This window comes from Ambystoma mexicanum, chromosome 8, assembly GCF_040938575.1.
Source record: "Ambystoma mexicanum isolate Mex_15411 chromosome 8, UKY_AmexF1_1, whole genome shotgun sequence".
In the NCBI taxonomy this organism is placed as follows: domain Eukaryota; kingdom Metazoa; phylum Chordata; class Amphibia; order Caudata; family Ambystomatidae; genus Ambystoma; species Ambystoma mexicanum.
Window position 1 is genome coordinate 382,346,750 of NC_090929.1, and position 23,929 is coordinate 382,370,678.

Below are 23,929 nucleotides of genomic sequence, written 5' to 3' on the forward strand. Positions count from 1 at the left end.
TCTGTTTCCTTGCGCTTTTGCATAAATTGCACTAATTGGGAAGTGATCCATTCTTCGTAACAATACACTGTAGGTTACTCGGCCTCAGGTGGTAGCACCAAGAGAGGGGTAGCCAGTTCTCACTTTTCTATAGTATCCCGTCATAAGGATTAGGACAAGGGATCAGCCATTTGAGAACTTTGGTAACACAAAAGTGTAACGGCAGCCGCACACGAGGTTGAGGGACGGCCTAGGACGCCAAACCAGACACGACCAAAGACTTGGGATCAAGCTATCGGCAGGTAAAAGTCACTACCGATACATCATAGGTTTTCATTTTCATTTTTGATGCACTGAGTCAGACATACACTGACTTATTTTGAGAGAGGGAAATTCAAAATCTTCCCCCTTTTTTTCTTTTCTTTTTCCATATCCATACAGGGTCTTCAAAATAAGACGCCCTGATGAAGGCGGATGAACAATTCAGTAGATTGACCGCCGAAACGTGGAAAGTTTGGTTGAACACCGAGCCCCACGTAGGCAAAGAATTCTTTTACTAGTCAAGACCCAGATACGTGGCTAAATCAAAGCCCCAGAACAATTCTCAGAACCCTCATTAACCCCTGTCTCGTTTTCCAAAACAGAATAATCACAAGGAAACAAAATAGAGAGTTCTTTTCAAGATATCTATTACAGGGGGTTAAATCAGGGAACTGAATTCAAGTCTTTCCCTTTCAAAAATTCACTCTGAATGTCACATTTTGAAAATTTTAATTTTGTTTGTCAGATTGTGGAATGTTTTTTGTGATGAACCATGAAGTTAAATGTTTTTTCTTTTGATTATGATATGTTCACTATGGAATACATCACAGACTTCTATGTTGAGCACTGATTATTTTGTATTTTTGTATTAATGTTTTATAATTTTATTTACAAGAATTAAATAGCACATGTGATTGAAAATGTTTTCTCTCTCCAACCAGCTCAATTATTCTAGGACGTCTATAAACAATTCGATTAGATGGTTGATGCAACCTTAAGGTCACCTGTAAAGCAATAATTAAGTGACCTTCCCAAAATTGTTTTTTCTGTTGAGATAATAGGGTGGGATAAATCTTTATGTATATATAACAAATAAACTCCACACCACTAGTGAGCTTCAGGGAGTTACAAGCCTTTCATTGTCTCAGAGGCTGCAGGCCTTCGCGCCCCGGGAAGAATGTTCTCTGCAAGGCCACAAGAAGGGGGCAGAGCTCCTCTTGGCAGTTACCCCACGATACACATAGAATGGCCCTTCAGCCCTAAAACTCCCTCTGCATCAGAGCTACAGCCCTCCTATGCTTTGATCCCAAGACCCCCACATAGCACAGTGCCAGCCAGGCCCAGACCACCGACCATAAAGCTGTAAGACCCCCCTGATCAATCAAAAAGATCAGAAAGCAAGGCTATCTTGCCTTCACATTTGGGTCATGTGATTTGTGCTGCGAGGTGCAGGGGAGGGATGAAATTATCACCCAAAACGAGGGTGGAAGACCTTGGGCAGTTGCTGGGCATCTGGGAATGAGTGAAGTATGCGAGTTAGGATGATCTCGGCTCTGCCACTGGGCCCATGTCTATGTCTGCCAGGTGCATCGTTATAGGGATAGAGTAGCATTGTTCTCAAAGTAACTAATTGCTTATTAGGCCCTGTTTTACTGCGGATGACGAGCCCAGCAGCACCCACATGGACGGCGATGGACAAGAAGGCTAGGACAATGGCCTAGCTTCCCCTATGGAGTGGGCCATCTACGTATAGGGTCCTACCAACCAGCCACGTCGGTTTCCACTGTATATAATGACGCCACTGATTACGACTTATACATTCATAAGGTTCTGCTTGTGCAGATTTTGGCAGAACATTCGGCGCCAGCAGAGTTCTTTGCTGATGCACTTCTTTTGTGTATGAATACAAATTGTTATCCTTGCAAGCGGTGTCTTGGGCCTTCTTCCCTAACGGGTTGTATTTTTTCTGGTATGAGCGTGCAGGGTCGTGCCTTCACCAGATACCAAAATGTGAAGACATTACCCAGGAATTCCTTAGGATGGCTAGTCTGTAGGGTAAACACTAAGGGACAGAGTGTAGATGCCTATCAGCATCTGACAGGGAATTGACAAGGGCATAAGGTGTTTATGCAACATGTAACATTCATGTATTATTGTAATATGTACTGTACTTTTAGCTGCTGTCTTGTGTCTCAAAGCTAACATCTTTTGTCACTGGCTCAGTCTTTTGCTTTGTTGTGTGTTACTCCCTCTACATTGTCCCTCCTCACTTGTGTGTGCCTCTCTCTCTGTGGCTGCTCAGCATAACACATTACCTGTTTCCCTGGCTTTGCAAAGGGTATTTTACTTTGCTATTGTAAGTTTATCTCTGGAAAAGCATCTTGTGTTTTCCTTGCAGACAAGCGTTACCATGAGATGGCCTGCTAGGAAGAGTTTATAGTCAGTCCTGAAGTCTGGCCAGATTATGGTTCTGTGACATATTGTTGGGGGGAGGGCAGGTTGGAGGTTCTTTGTTTTTATTGCATTCTGTTTGTCATGAGATGTATATGAATTCTGAATAAATTGGGAGGTACTGCAATAAGTTCAGCACTGCACTTGCACTTGTCAACTGGCTCCTATGTGTGTACATCTGCCCTTTTGTGTGCGTTTCCTATTTCTCACCTCTTACAATTGGCATCCAGGGTGCGGGCCAGATGGAGGATTTCTGGCGCATACACCAACTCTCCCTGTTGGAATGTTGTGGCCCAGCAGCTTTCAGGAATACATGTGCACCTTTGAACCTACTACTCTGCTGCTACTGCAGAGCAGTGGCTGTAGATGTCAAGAGATGGTTACAGCAAAGGCACATGATTTCACTATGCTATTAGCCAGGAGTTTTATGTAAGGGGGTGTCTGTTTACCAGACCTCACTTTCAGAAACAGAATTACCAACATCATTTTATTGAATACAAATATAAAAGCTTGGATTGTAACGCAGACAATATAGAAAAAATGCAGCATTAATATTAAATGCTCTAAATTAGACACTGTGGGGACATCGCGGGAGCGCGGTCTCGCGAGATCTCGGCCCAACGTGATCTCGCCGACCCGCGCTCCGCGAGCGGGGACTTTTGGCGCCAGTGTGAGGCTGGTAGAGCGCCAGACAAGTCGGTCTGGACAGCGCTGCTCCATGTGAGGAGCCAACGTGACTGAAGGCCCAAGCCAGTACCAGCTCTCTTCCAGGGCGTAAATCCAATGCCAAAGGAGGCCTCCTGGGGGCCCTGGAAGTATACAGCGTGCAGCACAAATGCAAACCCTGCTTCCAGTGCAGATAACTGGAAGGCCTAGCCAAGACTGTGAGTACCTGCCCCGTCCCACGCATGGACTATTGCAATCCCGCGTTTTGTTAACCAATAAAGGCAGTTACAATTACTCTGGCGTCCTGTCGTCATTAGAGGTCACAACAGACACGTTTAGAATTAAGATATTGCTTTGTTTACGGAGTAAAATATCTTAAATCTGAGAGTTTGAGGGAAATGTTATCGGGACAGGATAATGGTTTTATTTTAGCTTGAATACAATTTAAAGAAGTTATATGTATATAGGCAAGGATTTCAATCTGAATATTTGATCTGCTCTTATACTGAATGTTCTTTTTAAATGCTATTTGTTATATATGTTAAATAGTAAGTGTTGTATCCTTTTTTAAACTGTCACACGCACACGCACACACACACAAACACACACACACACACACAAACACACACACACACACAATGTCAAAGGCGAAACCTATATTAAACACACGTGCTGGACCATAGACAATGAGGTGGCTTACACAGCTCCAATTCCACCAGCATGGCGGCCTCTGCTAACTCTTTTGCTTCTGTCATTTGGTCCGGAGTGTTAGCTCTCTAGTTCTTTAGACCGCTGAAGGGAAGAATCTCTTGGAGGCTGGAGTGGGTTTAACGGTGGGCGGGGTAAATCTAATGAAGTTACAGAGCCGCCCGCTAGGTGGGATCTGAATGGTGTGCAGTGTAAGATTGCGAGATGGGCGGAGTCCGTCTCGATTTGCGTGATGGGCGTGGCTAAAGTATTTGCATGAAGCAGGTGTATTGGGCGGAGGAAGACGCCGTTGGACGGTCTCCTTCCTGAAATGTCGCAAGTCACTGTCGCCGTGGGAAGGCCAGTTTAGATGTGGGTGAGCTGTGTTTAGTGGAATCATGTTTCGGTGGGAAAGTCTGATATTACGGGTGAGTCAGTCAGTCTGGCAGGTGGCAATGTCGGATTCCTAGTGGGCGGGGGCACGCTCCTTTGACAGTATGGGTGGGCGGGCTCGGTGTCGCAGCTGACGGTTTCAGTATTTGGACGGGCTCGATGCTACGTCACGCGCAAGGGGCGTGTTGGGCACAGGTGCGCTCTCCCCTGGCTGCCCGGCGGCAGCAGTGACAGCGGGCACACAGGGAGACCCGGGTCGCCGCTGGTTTTGTCCGTCCAGCGGCATCATGTCGGCGGCGAGCCCGGAGCCTGCGGGCGGGCGCCCTATACCTGCCTGGAAGCGCACCATCCTGGAACGTAAGCGGGCTAAATTGGCAGGCGGAGCCCGGGAGCCATCTCCCGGCCGCGGATACACCGGTAGCCGTTCTCCTACCCCGAAGCCCTCGCGGGATCCCGCAGAGGAGTCCGAAACCGGGGTGCTACAGGAGAGCCTGGGCCCACTTCGCCAGAATCCATTCATCCGGCTGGAGCAAGAACGGCGGCGGCGAAGGCAGCAGCATCCCTGGCATCCCCCCAGCCCCACCACCCCGATCCAGCAGCTGCTCGACCTGTACAGCCATGTGCCCGGCATCCGCACCATCCGCGCCGAGAACATCCTCATCATAGAGTCTGATGATGACTACTCGGGGGCCAGCCGAGCCAGCTCCCACCCAAACCCGCTGGAGGAACTGCTGTCTCGCCGGGGCAGCAAGGTGACCGAAATCCGCGCCTCCGAGGTGGTCATCTATGAGCCGCTCAGCCGCAGCCACGAGGACCTGCTTTGCCCCGACCCTGTGGACGAAGCCCCCGGCCGTGTCAGCCGACTCCGTGCACGCTTCAACCAGGGTAAACCCAAGCCTCAGCGCTCCCGCAGCACTGACAGCCTGCTGGATGGAGACCACTACCCCAAACTCCTGGAGGCCCTGACCAAGCCTTCCCCCAGATTGTCATCAAATGGATCTGCTGAAGGGGCGTTTTGCTTCAACAGTGATGCTCAGCGCTATGGCAATGATGCCCAAATCTATGAAGATGACACTCAGCACTTCACCAAGTACCCGGGCCGATCCATGTCCACTCCCACCCCTGATCCCAGTCCGGGTCTGTCGCCCAGTGTGACCCCAACCAGTCCCCTCTCTTCTCCTGGCTCTGTTACATGTTACTCCCCCAGCTCTCCATTCGAGTCCTGGTCCCCAGATAGATTTGAGCTGGCCCAGGAGATTCTGGCATCTTCTAGTGTCCCATCCTTCAAGGAGAGATTTGAGAACTACACTATGCTTGTCAACCAACCCCAACCGCACTCCAAATTGAAGGACTTTTCACAAAAAACCGGCAACAACACCATTAAAGTCAATCCCAGAGCACCCTTCAACTCAAAGGTAAACATTCCCAATGGCGACGATGCTCCCTCCAAGGAAACCACTGTTATTACCAATGGTCATGCCTCCCGCTCTGAGCTGGAGACAATGGCCAAGGAAACCGTAAATATTCAGGACCTTCTTTCTAAGACTAAAAAGGAACATCCTGGTGTGGTAAGGACTTCTGGAGGGCGTGGGCAGGCACCACCACCCCCCACTTCCAACCATGAGTTGCTGAAGGGAGCAAAGACGTGGAGGCCAAAATCTGAGATCACCCTGATAAGATCCAAATTTTCTTCCAAACCAAGTGCCACAGTGCCTGAAATGGCGACATTGAACAATTGCAAAGAGTTTGCATCCAGTGCCACTCCAAATCAGCAGCGTATGGTTTCGTCCTCCACTAGTCCCAACCAGACATTTGAAATTAAACCAGCCCCTAAACCAGACCTTGCCAGCATCCCAGATGAAGACATCCAAGCAAAAGCACTAGCAAACATCAGGATGCAGTCTAAAAACTCCTTTGTCTTCATTCCAAAAAGGAGACCGGACTCATTTGTGCTTGTACAGGATGGTCCAAAAGAGAGCAAGCCTTCTGCAAAGCCAAACCTGCCCAACAGTGCTTCCACCTTTGCAGGCCGCCAAACAGAGTTTACATATTTGCAGCAGGAGAATAGTGGCTTGCTAGCTGAGGATGAGCGCAATTCTCAAGTAACTTTGACCCATAAGGCTACTTTTGATGCTGCAGACGTAGGAAACCCCAAAGAGAACAGTTTGATGGAGGATAGCCAGCCGACACTTCCTGTTTTGTCAGATTTTGACTGGAACAGCGGCCTATTGTCTTCGTCCACAGAGAGCAATTCGTTTATTGGTGGGGCTGCAGAGCTGGAGTATTTCAATAGTGTTCCGGGTGGTGAACCAGAGGGGTGTTTTGCAGTCCCTGTCACCAGCATCCATGATGAGGAGTTCAGCAGAGCTGAGCTTCCGATTACTTACATCGATGACATTGTTCACTCTGAACCAATAGCGGCCAAATCAGATTCAGGATCTGACGACACTTTAATACCTGCCTACCGACCGCACACCGGGCCCTCTGAAATTCAATTCAAAGGAGGCAATACATTTACCATAGTGCCCAAACGAAAACCAGTGGTTTCACAGTATGAGACGTTTACTAGGATAGGCAGGGAACGAGAGGAAGATGAGGAAAATGACACTGGCTTAAAAAACAGATCCAGTGAGGGCTCTGAGGCCCCTTACTCTGAGTTGGGCATGCTGTTAAAGAAGCGATACCCTACTGTGGATGAAATCGAGGTGATTGGTGGTTACCAGTCTCTGAAGAAATCATGTCTGACCAAGAACGTCTCAACCAGAAAAAAGGTAACGTTTGAGGGGTTGCTCCCATACTTTGTTCCTCGTGTGATTTCTGTTATTTACAATCTGCAACTTGGGTAAATAATTTGTGTATATTGGTTTTCTTTTAAATGAGCGTTGTTGATGTATTTCTATCACGTGTATGGCACGCACTGCAAAGTGAATTGGATTGGTGTTTGAGCTGCTTGCTTTGGTATAGTTAGATTATGAGGTTGCAGTGGGCATTTGACTTCGACACTGCCTGGGGACTATTCTAATAGGAACTTAAAAGTACATCAAGAGGTTGTGGTGGTGGGATTGCACCAGGTGCCAATCTTCACTGGTAGACAACTCCCTTAATTAGCCCTTATTGTGCACACACTAGTGGCCCTGGAAGTGGTTCTGGCGCAACAGCGGTCACTGCATGGTTCGCAGTGGTTGCAGTTGTGCATCTGGGTGAGCATAGCGGCTGATTTTTGAAAGATTCAGGGCTGGTGAAACTGGGCACCCCGCCACTAGTGTACTTGTAATGGTAAAAATGGGCATCATTTCCAAATAGCCCCTGTTTTTACCCCCATGCCTTTTCAACAGTATAGGTTTCGAAACGCATATGGCCACAAAAAAGGGCCTGATTCGAAATACAGGTAACTCCATCTTTAAAATGCTGGTGGAATTGCAGCATGCTGTAATTCCACCTATACCCAATGATATATAATAGGTTATTTATAACGAACTTAATACCCAGAGGTTTCTAAGCACTGACCCAGGATCGAACCTGTGTTGCTCCGTGTTGCTCCGTGTCGTCTTGCGTCCAAGGCGAGCGCGTTGCCCCTGAGCTATCCTCCTGAGCTGAGACAAGGCCACCAATATGCAGGGGCAGAGCCAGCCTCAACATTTTGATGGGGGGGGTGCTGGATGGCAGTTTAGAAAACTGTTAGATGGGACATTAAACATATTGCACTATTTCCCCCCCCCCCGGTCCTACCGTCCCTCCCCAAGCCCTGGAGGCTGAGTAGATGGTATGCTTTCCTTGGGCCCATTAGATCCACCTTTCACACCAACTCACCAGAGGCGTAGCCAGGATTGTGTAACAGTGGGGCCTGGAGCTAACGTAGTAGGGCACACACCAAGAAGAGCCCACAGAAGGAAGGGCACCTGTTCTGCTGCCAGCCAAATGCACAGGAGGGACGGAGAGTAGTGAGGGAGGGCAACCAATTAAGGGGTCGGGGGGGACTGTCCCCTTGAGAAGTTTTTAAATAATGGGTTAAAATTGTGCTTTTTACAGTACGCTTTCTGTAGTAAATTAGGTAAAAGGCCACACAGTTTACAATCGGTTTGGTAGGGTAAGACCGAAAAAGCCCAATAGATATGCCAAGCCACCAACAATGCACAGGAGCATTTCTAAACACATTTTCATAAGGCCGTTGCCTACAATATGCCAGTACTCTGTAAGTGTTAAAAACATATATATAATTCATATTGATTGTTCTCACTCATGTCCATTCTGGTGCACCGCTATTATGCTGCTATTCCCACATAGGAAAATACTCATGTTTGCTTTGTCCATAATGGCAGTAACAATACTATAACAACATATGTTTATGCTGGATCTGCCAATACATGCCAGTATCCCCATGTAAGGACATACTCCTGTTGGCTTTGCCTTAATGCCAGTAATAAAAAAACATGCCACAGTAAGAAAATAGATCCTTGCTGTTTACACAAATCTCCCACTCCCCATATAAGAACTCTCCTCATGTTGTATTTGCTCCCTAACAGCAGTAAAAAATGTCATTCCACAGTAAAAAAAAAACATTGCCTTGCACGCTGCACAAATGCCCCCACCCCAGTGTAAGAATACTTGCATTTGGCCTTAACACTGGTAATCGTCTGCAATGCCATAGTAAGAAAACATGCTCTTGCTGGCTAGCTGGTAAAGTTGCTCAGAGGGCTGAGCGCTTGCTGTTGTAATCTGAGTGTGATTTGTAAGTTCAAATCCAGGAAAGGCGCACTCGGCCTTCCACGCTCGTCTTGGGAGGATAGCTTGGGGGTAACGTGCTTGCCTTGGAAGCAAAACGACACGGAGCAACACGGTTTCGATTCCCTGGGTTCATGCTTAGAAACCTCTTGGGTAGTTATCATATCCTAATGAGTGCGATCTTCTATTGGGTGATACATATTAATTAAATATGTTCTGTGTACGGCCTATGGCGAAAGCGCTATATAAATAACATATTATTACACAAATCCCCCATACAAGTACACTTATGTTGCACTCATCATGTTATATCCCCCATGTAAGAATATTTATGTTGCCTTTGACCTTAACACCAGTTAAAAATAAATAAATAAGGAAACCTGCTCTCCCGATGTAATTATCATGTTGGCTTTGCCCTTAATGCGGTACAACATTTCATGCCAGTAAGACCCAGCCCCACTGTAGTACCCCCACTGCAACCCTAATTTGGCTTTACTTTACCCAGAACGGCAGAAATACATGCCATGCTCTTGTCAAAAAATTGCCATGCTCCAATGCCCCTCCCCGGGGCCCAGCTTGCATACACACAGATGCACACCGAGATATAGACACATTCACGCACCCACACAGCTGATCTGTCATTCACCCGAGCACCTAGAACATTTAGACTGAACTCTTATTAACACGCACAGTCACACCCATGTGCACCACTTGCACTGCATTCATTCATATGTGTGCACTTGCAGACACCTCCTAGCATACAAACATACACCCACTTAGACACTCGGTCCCATGCAGGCACACACACATGCATACAATCCCTGCATGCACACAAATACACTTTTTTGTTGTTAATGGTAATTATTGAAAGCATGGGCCATGTAAAAGCTGAGCCACCAGTTAAGCCTTTCCCTACAACATGGGGGGAGTGGTGGGGGGTGTCAGGGCAGGCTTTTGTCCTCTGCCTCTACTTTAACCTCAATCACTGTTTTCTCACCTTGGAGAGCTGGTCCATTTGCTTACTTAAATACACAGCTCTCTGAGGTGAGAAATGTGACCGTTTTTAGCCTTGAGCTTGGGCTGGGCGTCGTGATGCCTGCTGCACCACAATTGGGGGGCTTTAGCCCTCCCAAACCCATGCCTGGCACCCCCATTCCAATATGACATTATAATGGGGAAAATAATAAACACTGTTGTTATGTGATGTACCGCAAGTAGCGTCTGCGATTAAGGTGATTCGATTTGGCGGTGTTAGCACACCTGATACCGCCATCCATGCAATGAGGCCCCAAGTGACCAATTGGCCATCGCCTGGGCGGGTGCAGGAAATCGAGGTCTAGAGTTCCATCATTTCATGCGGGCTTTTTTGAATGGTACACAAACCCGTCTAAATGTTTTATTTTATTTTTATGTATCTACTAGTGTGCCTGGGCTTATTGTCGGGCAGTGTTCTTTCTGGGGTTGCCTGCGCTGGAGCGCTTGTCGGGACATCGGACTACGAGCTCCTTAGCTTGATGTGGCATGTGTGTATTGTTCTAGACAGGAAGCGGTTTAACTCCTGATGCTGGAAACGGCGCACGTCTCGTGCTATTTTGGGCGCCCTTCATTCCAATCCCAGTGGCAATTGCTCACTGTGTGCAGCTTTAAATAATTCCTGAGACATTTACATTTCAGCCTGACCCGCTGCCAAGTGGTGTAAAAGATTTATAAAATGCCCATTAGTGTGCCAGCGCGCTATTCCTGCTTTGATCCTGGCTCTAGACTTAAGTCAAGCCCAGGATGATTGCACAAAATAGTGAAAAAAGGTTCTTTTTTTTTATGTTTTATGAGGAATTGATCATGAGGAACAGGAGGCCTGTGGTCCTCATTCTATATCCGCCGGCCTGTTAAAAAAGTGCTGGCATTCACGAATACCGGCACTTTACCGGACAGGCCAACTCTGGGTTTTCCGGTTGGGCACCTGCGTTACCGTAAACTGGAGGCAAGCCAGGTGCTCTACCGGCAAAACATGTCCTCATGGTAATGACGGCAAATCGCTATGGGGATTTACACCGTCACTCTGGCACACGTAATCCAGCGGTAATGCCGCCAGACCAGTATCCTGGTGGCTCTACCGGCAAAGTTAGAATGAGGCTGTATGTACCTTTTTTAGTAACAAGAAAATTATTGAAAATGTGGGATCAGTCCTTGTTGGCGCGCTAGTGACCACTCTCGATTGGTTCCAGAACCTGCCTTTACAATTAGTTCTAATTAACCTGGCAGCAAAACAAAAAACTACCCCCTCAAACTTCCCACAGAGTTTGTAAATAATATTGAAGATTGAGAATTAAGCTTCGGGGGAGTGTCTTGCGCTCGAGGTCAGTCCTTTGAATGCAAAAATTGTTTCAAACAAATGTAGTACATGTCCAAATCATGTGAGATGTTTATTTTCCAAAAGAAGCAACAGCCGACACGTGTTTCGACCCCTGGTCGTTGTCAAGGCTGTATATATCATGACATAGCAACATTAGTGACAATATACATGACAGTGAAATTATCATTAGTTCATAGAATTAAACATGAAACCATAAATCCATAAAAAAGGGGGAAATAAATCATCATGTACCAGGTCAGGATTTGATTGTCGGAGTCAGAACAGGATAGGATTTCAATACCAAATGATAGAGAGAAAATATAAAGTTGCAATGAGCAAATTGGCAAAAGTTGTTGTTTTTCCACTATATTCAATACACATTAAATTATAATCTTAAGAAAGTTATTCTTGATAAATAAACACCAAGCGTATGCAGGGTTTGTGAGGTGTTCCATCTATCAGTACCCAATATGACCAAAATATAACAAGAATTTAGAAATCTAAATAGTGTATCCTATAAATACTGAAATAATTAGAATGAAACCTACTCACCCTGAAGTTAGATCCAATGTCTTTAGCAACTATTGTTTATAATTATCACATGAGACCAATGGGACATCAAACAGGTTTTCCCAAAAAATTATTGTTGGTAATTCTGCAGTGAATGAACATTTATATATCAATCTATGATAAACCATTTAATGTCAAGGACTGTGTGTTGATACAAGCAATGATTGTCTTAGCTTGTTAAGGAATAGCGAATTTACAGGCAAAATGAATTTCAATGGGCCATTTCTGGCATACGTATCTTTATGTGGCCTGCAAAAATATATGAAGATTTCTTAATATTATGTGGCCCTTAAATTTGAATCAATACCCATAGAAAAATTATGATTTTTTTCTTCTAATGTGCGTGTGCACAATACTCCATTCAGCAAGAGTGATACCGTGTCCATTATGGTAGTTTCTTGTTAGTGAAAGTTGAATAGGTGAAAAATAACATTGAAAATGTGGCCCCATATATACATGAACTGTACTTTGTTCCCCCAAGTAGTCCCCTTGAGATAAACAAACCCAATTTAAATGATTAGCCTTGCAAAATTCAGTACCTTCAATTTGTCGGGATGAATCCCTGATCCTGATTTGTGAAGCAGTCCCTTTCGGTTCCTTCAGCAAAGCTTTTCAGCCGCGAATGCGGCTACCGCACCACACTAAATGGTGCTCGTAACGTAATGACGTCACGCGTGTAAGTGACGCGTGATGTCATCAATGTAAACATAATGACGCGCATTGTCAGCGCACTATATCTGTTGCTGGCAACAAAGTATATATATATCATTATTGGTGAAGGGTAAACATAATTCCCTTGTTGGTTTCCACTCCTAATGTAATAATAGATGAATTATATTGTAGGAGAAAAAAGGACTTGTTCACGTGTACTGGGGTCAAACAATTTCGTTGATGTTATGGAGAATTCCCCATGTGTGTCTTATATCGGGTTACTGAAGAATGGCACCGCACAACCACCTAAGAATGGTTTTATGACTAGCCTGTATATGGTTAAAGAAACACATGCATTTCATGGTCGCAATTCAAACCCACTTGGGTACATCTTAAGAAGCAAATTAGTTTACACTCCTGTTGCCTCAATTTGAGCATAACATTGCCTCCTCTTTTGCCTAACTTAGCCTATTAGTCCAATGAAACGAATATCATTGCTATTGTTCATTTGATGACATTCTCGCCAATGAATGGCCAATGGTGATTTAGGGTCATTGTTTCTTAAACTAGACAAGTGTTTCCTGATCCGAACTCTCAATTGTCTAATTGTGCTCCCTACATATAGCTTGCCACAGACACAAATGATAGCATACACCACATTCGTTGTGCGACAATTGATAAATTGGTTAATTTTAACCACATTCCCATTCATGTCCGTGAAAGATTGACAATTGCTGTGGGCATACTGACATTGATTGCAATTACCACATTTGAAAAACCCAATGTTCTTCTGAATCGTTAACTTTAGTTTCTAGAAAAGACGGACTATGTTTGTGTTTTATTGTCTGAGCTCGTGTATAGGTGAACTTCGGTTTATCAGAAAGATAGGGAGTCAAATCATTATCCAATTTCAATATATTCCAGTGTTTATCAACTAAGCAATAAAGAATAGATGAGTCTTTTGAGAACTGAGTAATGATTGCAATGTGTTGCGATGCATGCTTCGCACTAGAGCGCTCAGAGTAAATCTGACTGTTTATATTTTAGGTATTTGTTCTCTGCTTTGTTAATGCATGTTGATTTATATCCTCTACTCAAGAAGCTAGATCTCAAAACTTTCGTTTCTTCTTCATAATCAATAATCAGAGTCCCTAATGCAATTCCTTCTGGCCCTGTAGAATTCACCAGAAGGAATATTTTCAATTGTAGAGCGTCGATGGCTGCTTTGTGCCTGGGGTACAGAGTTTACTTCTGTTGATTTACGAAAAGTCTTAGTTTGGATACTGCCCTGTTCAATGAAAATGTGCAGATCTAAAAAGTCAATTGCGTCTGCGTCTGCAGTGCCGACAAAATTTAGCCCAAAATCATTCTTATTAACATGTTGTACAAAATTTTCAAATGACCCAGAATCTCCTTTCTAAACAATAAGTATATCGTCAATGAAGTGTCGCCAAGCAATCAGATTGCTCTTGTATTCATTGTTGCTGTATATATGAACATCCTCAAATTGTGCCATAAAAAGGTTTGCTAAAGAGGGCGCAAACTTCGCCCCCATAGCAACACCTTTGGCTTGAACATAATACTGTCCATTGAATATAAACACATTGTTATCAAGTGTATATTTCAAAAAACTTTTCAGTAAATGGACATGGTCTAAATATGATGCAGTAAAATCACGAAAGATGTAGTCAATGGTGCGTATTGCCAGATCATGATCAATGCTAGTATAGAGGGCTGATACATCCAATGTTGCTAACAAATAATCGGCCTCCCATTGTAATGATTGCAAAAATTGTAAAACATGAGTGCTATCTCGTACATAGGATTTCATCACGATCACATGGGGTTTGAGAACTTCATCCAAATACTGTGAAAGCCCCTCTGTAGCCCACCCTATACCACTCATTATCGGTCTTACAGATGGAAAATCGATGTAGTCTTTATGAATCTTCGGTAGAAAATATAGGGTGGGCATAACTGGTTCTGTATTGATCAAAAATTGTTTTTCATCTTCTGTCAAGAAACCCTTTTCATACCAAAATTGTATGAGTTCCGAGAGCTCAGCAACTACTTTTTTAGTTGGGTTGGATTTAAGGGGGATGTAGCATCCAGGTGTATTAAGATGTAACATAGCCATACTGATGTAGTCCGAAGTATTCATTACCACAATATTGCCCCCCTTATCTGCTTCTTTGACAGTAATTGATTTGTCTCTTGCTAGATCATCTAGAGCTTTGAACTCTTCTTGACTCAAATTGGACCTGATTTTTTTCTCCCTTTGTGAAAATGTTGGTCTACAAAGCTCTAGATGATCTAGCAAGAGACAAATCAATTACTGTCAAAGAAGCAGATAAGGGGGGCAATATTGTGGTAATGAATACTTCGGACTACATCAGTATGGCTATGTTACATCTTAATACACCTGGATGCTACATCCCCCTTAAATCCAACCCAACTAAAAAAGTAGTTGCTGAGCTCTCGGAACTCATACAATTTTGGTATGAAAAGGGTTTCTTGACAGAAGATGAAAAACAATTTTTGAACAATACAGAACCAGTTATGCCCACCCTATATTTTCTACTGAAGATTCATAAAGACTACATCGATTTTCCATCTGTAAGACCGATAATGAGTGGTATAGGGTGGGCTACAGAGGGGCTTTCACAGTATTTGGATGAAGTTCTCAAACCCCATGTGATCGTGATGAAATCCTATGTACGTGATAGCACTCATGTTTTACAATTTTTGCAATCATTACAATGGGAGGCCGATTATTTGTTAGCAACATTGGATGTATCAGCCCTCTATACTAGCATTGATCATGATCTTGCAATACGCACCATTGACTACATCTTTCGTGATTTTTCTGCATCATATTTAGACCATGTCCATTTACTGAAAAGTTTTTTGAAATATACACTTGATAACAATGTGTTTATATTCAATGGACAGTATTATGTTCAAGCCAAAGGTGTTGCTATGGGGGCGAAGTTTGCGCCCTCGTTAGCAAACCTTTTTATGGCACAATTTGAGGATGTTCATATATACAGCAACACTGAATACAAGAGCAATCTGATTGCTTGGCGACGCTTCATTGACGATATACTTATTGTTTGGAAAGGAGATTCTGGGTCATTTGAAAATGTTGTACAACATGTTAATAAGAATGATTTTGGGCTGAATTTTGTCGGAACTGCAGACGCAGATGCAATTGACTTTTTAGATCTGCACATTTTCATTGAACAGGGCAGTATCCAAACTAAGACTTTTCGTAAATCAACACAAGTGAACTCTGTACTCCAGGCACAAAGCAGCCATCAACACTCTACAATTGAAAATATTCCTTCTGGTGAATTCTACAGGGCCAGAAGGAATTGCAGTAGGGACTCTGATTATGAAGAAGAAACGAAAGTTTTGAGATCTAGGTTCTTGAGTAGAGGATATAAATCAACATGCGTTAACAAAGCATAGAACAAATGCCTAAAATATAAACAGTCAGATTTACTCTCTGAACGCTCTAGTGCGAAGCATGCATCACAACTCATTGCAATCATTACTCAGTTCTCAAAAGACTCATCTATTCTTTATTGCTTGGTTGATAAACACTGGAATATATTGAAATTGGATAGGGAGTCAAATCATTATCTTTCTGATAAACCGAAGTTCACCTATACACGAGCTCAGACAATAAAACACAAACTTAGTCCATCTTTTCTAGAAACTAAAGTTAACAATTCAGAAGAAAATTGGTTGAAGAAAAACATTGGGTTTTTCAAATGTGGTAATTGCAATCATTGTCAGTATGCCCACAGCAATTGTCAATCTTTCAAGGACATGAATGGGAATGTGGTTAAAATTGACCAATTTATCAATTGTCGCACAACGAATGTTGTGTATGCTATCATTTGTGTCTGTGGCAAGCTATATGTAGGGAGCACAATTAGACAATTGAGAGTTCGGATCAGGGAACACTTGTCTAGTTTAAGAAACAATGACCCTAAATCACCGTTGGCCATTCATTGGCGAGAATGTCATCAAATGAACAATAGCAATGATATTCGTTTCATTGGACTAATGAAGGCTAAGTTAGGTAAAAGAGGAGGCAATGTTATGCTCAAATTGAAGCAACAGGAGTGTAAACTAATTTGCTTCTTAAGATGTACCCAAGTGGGTTTGAATTGCGACCATGAAATGCATGTGTTTCTTTAACCATATACAGGCTAGTCATAAAACAATTCTTAGGTGGTTGTGCGGTGCCATTCTTCAGTAACCCAATATAAGACACACATGGGGAATTTTCCATAACATCAACGTAATTGTTTGACCCAGTACACGTGAACAAGTCCTTTTTTCTCCTACAATATAATTCATCTATTATAACATTAGGAGTGGAAACCAACAAGGGAATTATGTTTACCCTTCACCAATAATGATTTATATATACTTTGTTGCCAGCAACAGATATAGTTCGCTGACAATGCGCGTCATTATGTTTACATTGATGACGTCACGTACACGCGTGATGTCATTACGTTACGAGCGCCATTTAGTGTGGCGCGGTAGCCGCATTCGCGGCTGAAAAGCTTTGCTGAAGGAACCGAATGGGACTGCTTCACAGATCAGGGATTCATCCCCACAAATTGAAGGTACTGAATTTTGCGATGCTAATCATTTAAATTGGGTTTGTTTATCTCAAGGGGACTACTTGGGGGAACAAAGTACAGTTCATGTATATATGGGGCCACATTTTCAATGTTATTTTTCACTTATTCAACTTTCACTAACAAGACACTACCATAATGGACACGGTATCACTCTTGCTGAATGGAGTATTGTGCACACGCACATTAGAAAAAAATCATATAATTTTTCTATGGGTATTGATTCAAATTTAAGGGCCATATCATATTATTAAGAAATCTTCATATATTTTTGCAGGCCACATAAAGATACGTATGCCAGAAATGGCCCATTTGAAATTCATTTTGCCTGTAAATTCGCTACTCCTTAACAAGGTAAGACAATCATTGCTTGTATCAACACAATCCTTGTTATTAAATAGTTTATCATAGATTGATATATAAATGTTCATTCACTGCAGAATTACCAACAATAATTTTTTCGGAAAACCCGTTTGATGTCCCATTGGTCTTATGAGATAATTATAAACAATAGTTGCTAAAGAAATTGGATCTAACTTCAGGGTTAGTAGGTTTCATTCTAATTATTTCAGTATATATAGGATACACTATTTAGATTTCTAAATTCTTGTTATATTTTGGTCATATCGGGTACTGATAGATGGAATACCTCACAAACCCTGCATAAGCTTGGTGTTTATTTATCAAGAATAACTTTCTTAAGATTATAATTTAATGTGTATTGAATATAATGGAAGAACAACTTTTGCCAATTTGCTCATTGCAACTTTATATTTTCTCTCTATCATTTGGTATTGAAATCCTATCCTGTTCTGACTCCCACAATCAAATCCTGACCTGGTACATGATGATTTATTTCCCCCTTTTTTATGGATTTATGGTTTCATGTTTAATTCTATGAACTAATGATAACTTCACTGTCATGTATATTGTCACTAATGTTGCTATGTCATGATATATACAGCCTTGACAATGACCAGGGGTCGAAACACGTGTCGGCTGTTGCTTCTTTTGGAAAATAAACATCTCACATGATTTGGACATGTACTACGTTTGTTTGAAACAATTTTTGCATTGAAAGGACTGACCTCGAGCGCAAGACACTCCCCAAAGCTTAAGTCTCACTCTACCTTTTTTAGTAGTGCACAACAGCAGTGAAAGGTATCGGCCATGGGCATAATTTCAGGGGCTGGGGGTCAAGGGTGTTTGTCCCACCCAACTTTTGTGGCACACCGTTTTGTCCCACTCATTTGGCTGGGGCCCCTTTCATTGATATTATGCCCTCCTCCCCACATTTTCAGCAAAGATACTCCTCTGGTATCAAGTACAACAGTCTATGAGAAGCCAAGCAAACAGTCTTTCATTTGTGGGTATTTATTTAAATATCGCTGGGCTTTAGAGTCATTTTTTGGTTACATGGCAAGCAAGGAATTTCTGCATCTTGTCTGTACGTATGTTTTCAGATTAGCCGGTAGAGGCAAAGACCATGGGTATGGTTTACCAGGGCCATTGAGTGGTAATAACGGTTTTCATGTGGCAGATTTTGAGTGCATTGCTAGTCCTAAAATTGTATCATATTTCTGTGTTTGAGTAGTGATCCCTGTCCACAAAAAAATTCGGAAACCTGAGCTTTGGTGGCAGCAGCTCACAGCCGCCGGTGCAGGTCCCAACCACCCCTGACTCTGAAATGGCAGCCTTCCATAAGACTGGAAGCATGATGACACAATACACTTCCTCCCATAACAGCAGATTAGTACAATTCACAGAACATGCTCCCACAACAAGCTAGACCAAGACTGCTGCCTCTCCGCAACTATTTACAAGCGCAAGACTGTTCTGTGCGGGAGAGGCCAGAGCAGGAAGGAATGGTGGTAGGGAAATATGGGGCAACGTTCAGACAATCCTTCGATCTGGTGGGGCACATCTGATTACTATCAGATTGACCTAGCCCTCTGTCCATTTCAATCTCGCTGAAACTCACTAGCAGAAATGCCCTCAACACTCTTCCCGCAAGGGACGAAATCTGAGGTAGCCCAGAGTTATTCTGCATGTTCAACCCTCCTCCCCGGGTTGTCTGGCAAAGATTCCACCATCAGACTGAATCCGCGGATGTCACCCATGCAATAATCTGCATTTGCCTAGGTACCCAACTCTTACTCCAGATGGTCCCATGTTCTGGCATCACAATCCATGCCCACCTTAAACATTTTACCTGGGAACAAGGTCCATGGGTAGCCCCTTGCCCTCAACTCTCTGGTTTTGAATCCCCCACCTGCACTGGGAGTGATCTGGCACCCTGGTTAGCATTCATCAGTACCTACTTGCATAGCTCTCGCCACCTTCATATCAACTTGTGCCGTCACACTATCTTCCTGCCACCTGGAAAACATTTTCAAAACAGCCTTCCTCCCCCATATTAGGTGTGGCCTTTCACACACTGTTTATGAGCCTATGTACCTGTATTACTGCGGCCAGGACCTGCCTGCATTCTTGGTTGTTCACCAATGCGAGTTGGGTGGCTTCTTTAAAGAACCTGTTTGCTCTTTTTTTTATAGCTGGTTTATATGGCGCAGTGGTATGGTCTTTGGCTAAAGTCGATAAAGTCCATAATTTCCTAGTAGGCACACTGCCCCCCCCCCATTGTTGGTCACTACACTCTGGAGAATGCTGTTCTTGCTCAAGAACTTAATAGCACTAGTGGTAACTGTCTCAACTGCACCAACCCTAATACATGTAGATGTCTAGTCCACAACAGTACACAGAAGAGTGGTAACACAAGCTTTAATGGCAGCAGCTACCATCGTAGGAACCAACTGCTTCTGACATCGCAGGGTTCTATACGACTGGAGGACCAGAAAGGGTGATGACCTAATGAGATTTCACCATAACAGAGCAGGGTTTGAAATTGAGATTCGACAAACAGGAGCTAAAACCAGCTCCTGCATGTCAGGAATCAACCTGGAACCAGAAGCTACAGAAATGTCCTTTTAAACTTTGTCAATTTTGTTTGAACATTTGTGTTTAAATGTGTATTAGCTGTGTTCTAATTCTTCTTCAGTAACATTCTCAAAGTTAATGTCACATTTACATGTTTGGAAGACACCAGTTGGGCCTAGGAGCCAAAAGTAGTTCTTGGTGGCTGTTTGTTTTCAAGCTAACCAGGCTCTACTATGCTAGAAGCAGGAGCTAAACCGCTTCCAGCGCCCCTCCATTTCAATTTAAAACCTTGCAGAGGGTTATGACAAAGCGCAGAACATGGTCTCACAACAGGGGAGGCCACCACTACTGCAGTTTGAGACTGAGTGATTTGGTCGTCTCGGTTTAGGGCCAACCACTTGTCGGCTACCATTTCTGAAAGGGAGAATGGAGTCTTTTTTTCTTTGTGTGCTTTGGCGTATACGGTCTTTGAGTTGTGTGCTTGACCTTCCTTTGTCAGTTTTCTTGCTACACTGTCGGGTTATTGAAATGCATGTATGTGTGCAGCACATCCTAAAGCAACCTTTTGGTGTCTGGTGAGAGATGTTGCCCAGGATGTGTGGGTGGTATAAAGAGATCCTTTAGTGAGAGTGAGATCGTGGTGCGCCAATGACTAGCATGGCTCCACATGGAAGGCCTCTCCAAAGGGACCAGAGTTTTGGGAGGATGGTGAAAAGTCAAGGCTGGATAATACTTTTGGCTTTGATATAGATTGATTTCATGATCATCGATGAAGTAAGTGGAATTTGCAGCATCTTTGTTGGCTTAAATCCCAGAAGGTTTATCCACTCTGTATACGGAAACAAATGTTCTTTCGAAATTAACAAGTAAATTAAATCCACCATCATTAAATCGGTTTTACTCTGTTTCTTTTATATTGAAAGAAACTTCTTCTGAGCAGTGTTTTACCCATTTTCCTTCCTATAGGCCCTTTTCTGTAAATTCAAGGCCACTCATTAGAGAGCTACCCGGGATTTAAAAAGTGCATGGTATACCAGTTTTTGATGGGATTGTCCGACCCATTGGTGGGCAGCACCCTTTCTTTGGCGAGAAAGCACCTAATTGTGGAGGGAAAATGCATTTCTCACGGTTGTACGAAAAGGACAACACTCTCCTTAGAACAGGGTGCATTTCTTAGCTTGGGCGCATATGACCTGCGCTCGCTAGTGCGCATATAGTCCACCTCTATTTTGAGGTTTTTATAAAAAGGCTTCTTGCAATAAGTTGTGGATGTTGGTGCAGGTACAGCTTGGGCTTTAAGGTGAGTGGAGAGGTGAAGGGTACTTGCGTCACCGACCTTTTGAGAACACAAAGCTTTGTTCGTACTTGTTTACTGAGCGGCTGGGCATTTGGGTGCTCCAGAAAGAGCCTGTTTGCGAGACAGCCATGTTAACAAGCCCTTTTCATAGTCGATACTTACCAAACAACTAATTGATTAAAGCCATCTCACTGTGTAGGCTACTGATTGGTAAATCTATTCTCCGCGGGTGACGCAACCCTGTGTGTAAATTCGGTTCCAAAAATTGTGCGTAGATGGGCTAAGAGCTGCACGCTTTTTCCATGGAGCCAGTTCGCTGAAGTGGGTACAAAAATGGCACCTTTGCAGGTTTAGGGTTTTCACTCTTGACTTGCGTGCCTGTGAATTTTACAGTCTGCGAAAAGGTGCAAGGTAATGTAAAATGCTACTTTTTAATGTTAGGAAATGTGAAAAGTTTGGGCTAATACCTCATCGAGCTTAATGCCTTAAATTATATCAAATGTACTTTAATGGTTGACAATATTTCAGGATCAGGGTTATCAGCATGCATCGGTCAAAAAAAGGGATTGACACTAGTGAAATATTTATTATTGACCATTTGCGCTACACCCTAACTTCTATTGCAAATGAAACCACTGCCCTATGTTTGAATTCTTAGCTAGTGCTTTTAACACACCATTAAACGAAGATACAATGCTCAAAACATTGTCTCTGCGTTTAATGATGTGTTAAAAGCACTAGCTAAGAATTCCAACATAGGACAGTGGTTTCATTTGCACTAGAAGTTAGGGTGTAGCGCAAATGGGCATTAATTCTCTAAATGTTTTACTTGGACCTTCTTAGAACAAAAATGTCCATACCCTCGCCAAGTAATTTGTGGCATGTCGTTTTGGGGAGTTTGAGCAAACCCTTCTAGAAATGCAGGGTTTACCTGTTTTCGGAGGAGGGGTCATACTTACAGGCGCAGAATCCTTTTGGCGACTTTGGTGCCTGGTGAAAGGTAAACTCGGTTTGCTGTATGAATAATTCAAGAGAACTGTTAAGTCCCTTTCCAGGGGTGTACCTAGACGAACATTTCGAGAGGAGCGTGGTTACAAATGTTGGGAGAGGCGCCAAAATCCGATACTTTGGGGAAGGGACAAACTTACTTGTGTGGGGACTTCTTTACACATTGTAATGCGACTATTCTGGTCCAGCTTCAATTTTTTAAGGTGTTCACTCTTTCTTTTACCTCGGAAACCACACACTTAAGATATGTTGTGAGAATGAGCTGTCTTCTGCCACCCCCCTACTCTTCTGATCACTCCCCTGACATGCAAGTACTAACCCCATCACGATTTCAATTGCCTAAAAATGTATCTATGACAGTGTAGTTGCTTACCATGACACGTTTTACATTAGTAATTGCCAGGCCGTTGTTAATTGTCTGTGTTTTGCCACGGCTATGTAGGTCAGCCAGGTCCAGTCAACATAGCTTAACATTTCCAGAGTGGTTGAGGGGGCTAACGCCCGATGTGCCCAATGACTGTTGCGCCACTGGCCCCTTTGGGCTCTGCTTTGTATCCACGGCCGTCAGGTTGGCACCATGTGCAAGTACACAGCAGGCCACAAGTCCCACTATACTACTCTTCACATTTTTTATTATATAGACCACCAGGATGGAATCCCAAAATGTCCGCCCGAGTTGCCATTGGTAGGTAAAACAGCCAAACGTGTGAAGGGGTGGGCAGCTGTGTACTCCTTTGCCTTGCCAATATAATGAACAGAAAACCAGTCCGCCTTTACAGTCCAACCTAAAACCGATTATTTGGCATAGTGCTGGGGTGACAGGATATCACCTTTTAAAAATCTGTGCGTTTTGGTTCGCCTCATTACCTCCCAATTGTGTTTGTGTAGCCTCGGAGGGAAGACCTTCTACTTTGTGAAGTCCCCCATAGCCCCTTGTCTTCAGCTGTGTATGACTCTGGAAGGGCTGGTGAAAAAGTATGGTGTCACCCGTGTTGTACTGTAGGTGTCATTTAGCAGTAGACTATTACGAGCCCCTATCCACTGGTGCTAGCCTGGAGTCTTGAAAGGGGCAATGTGAGAATGCCGGGGGATAGGCACTTAAGTTAGGTAATATATGCAAGGACATACCCCAAACCGCATGTTGTTGTAATGAATATTCCAAGTTACAGAGGAGTTCATATTAAAGCCCTCAGCCTTATGTTTTAATAAGGACCTGTAGCTCCCAAGGTTAATTCAATGTCCTCTGCATGTACATGTTGGAAAAGAAAGGGAGTTCAGAGGAGACCCTTCTCGCATCCATCATAAAGTAGTGGATTGAAGAGAGCAGCATGGTGCCCCTTTCGCTTGTTTCTACCTCCTCACTCCCTCTTCTCATCTCCTGCCGCTCCCCATTGGCCTCTGTCACTTCTTGTATGCATATTTTTCTCTCTGCCAAGTTCCTGGTAGACGTGGATTAATATGTGGCAACGAATTAACATCTAGACGTTGTAGTTGTGTTTTTATTCATTTGAG

At 43.6% G+C, this 23,929-nt stretch overlaps 1 protein-coding gene across 1 annotated transcript in view; it reads left to right on the top strand.

Annotated features, from left to right (window-relative positions):
* Window positions 1–4,207: 4,207 nt before the first annotated feature.
* Window positions 4,208–23,929, top strand: part of TPRN (taperin) — a 293,974-nt gene continuing 274,252 nt past the window's right edge. The window contains exon 1 of the mRNA XM_069609851.1: window positions 4,208–6,989. Within this exon, the coding sequence (XP_069465952.1) occupies window positions 4,506–6,989 (2,484 nt within the window). The 5' untranslated portion in view covers window positions 4,208–4,505. The remainder of the gene's footprint in view (window positions 6,990–23,929) is intronic.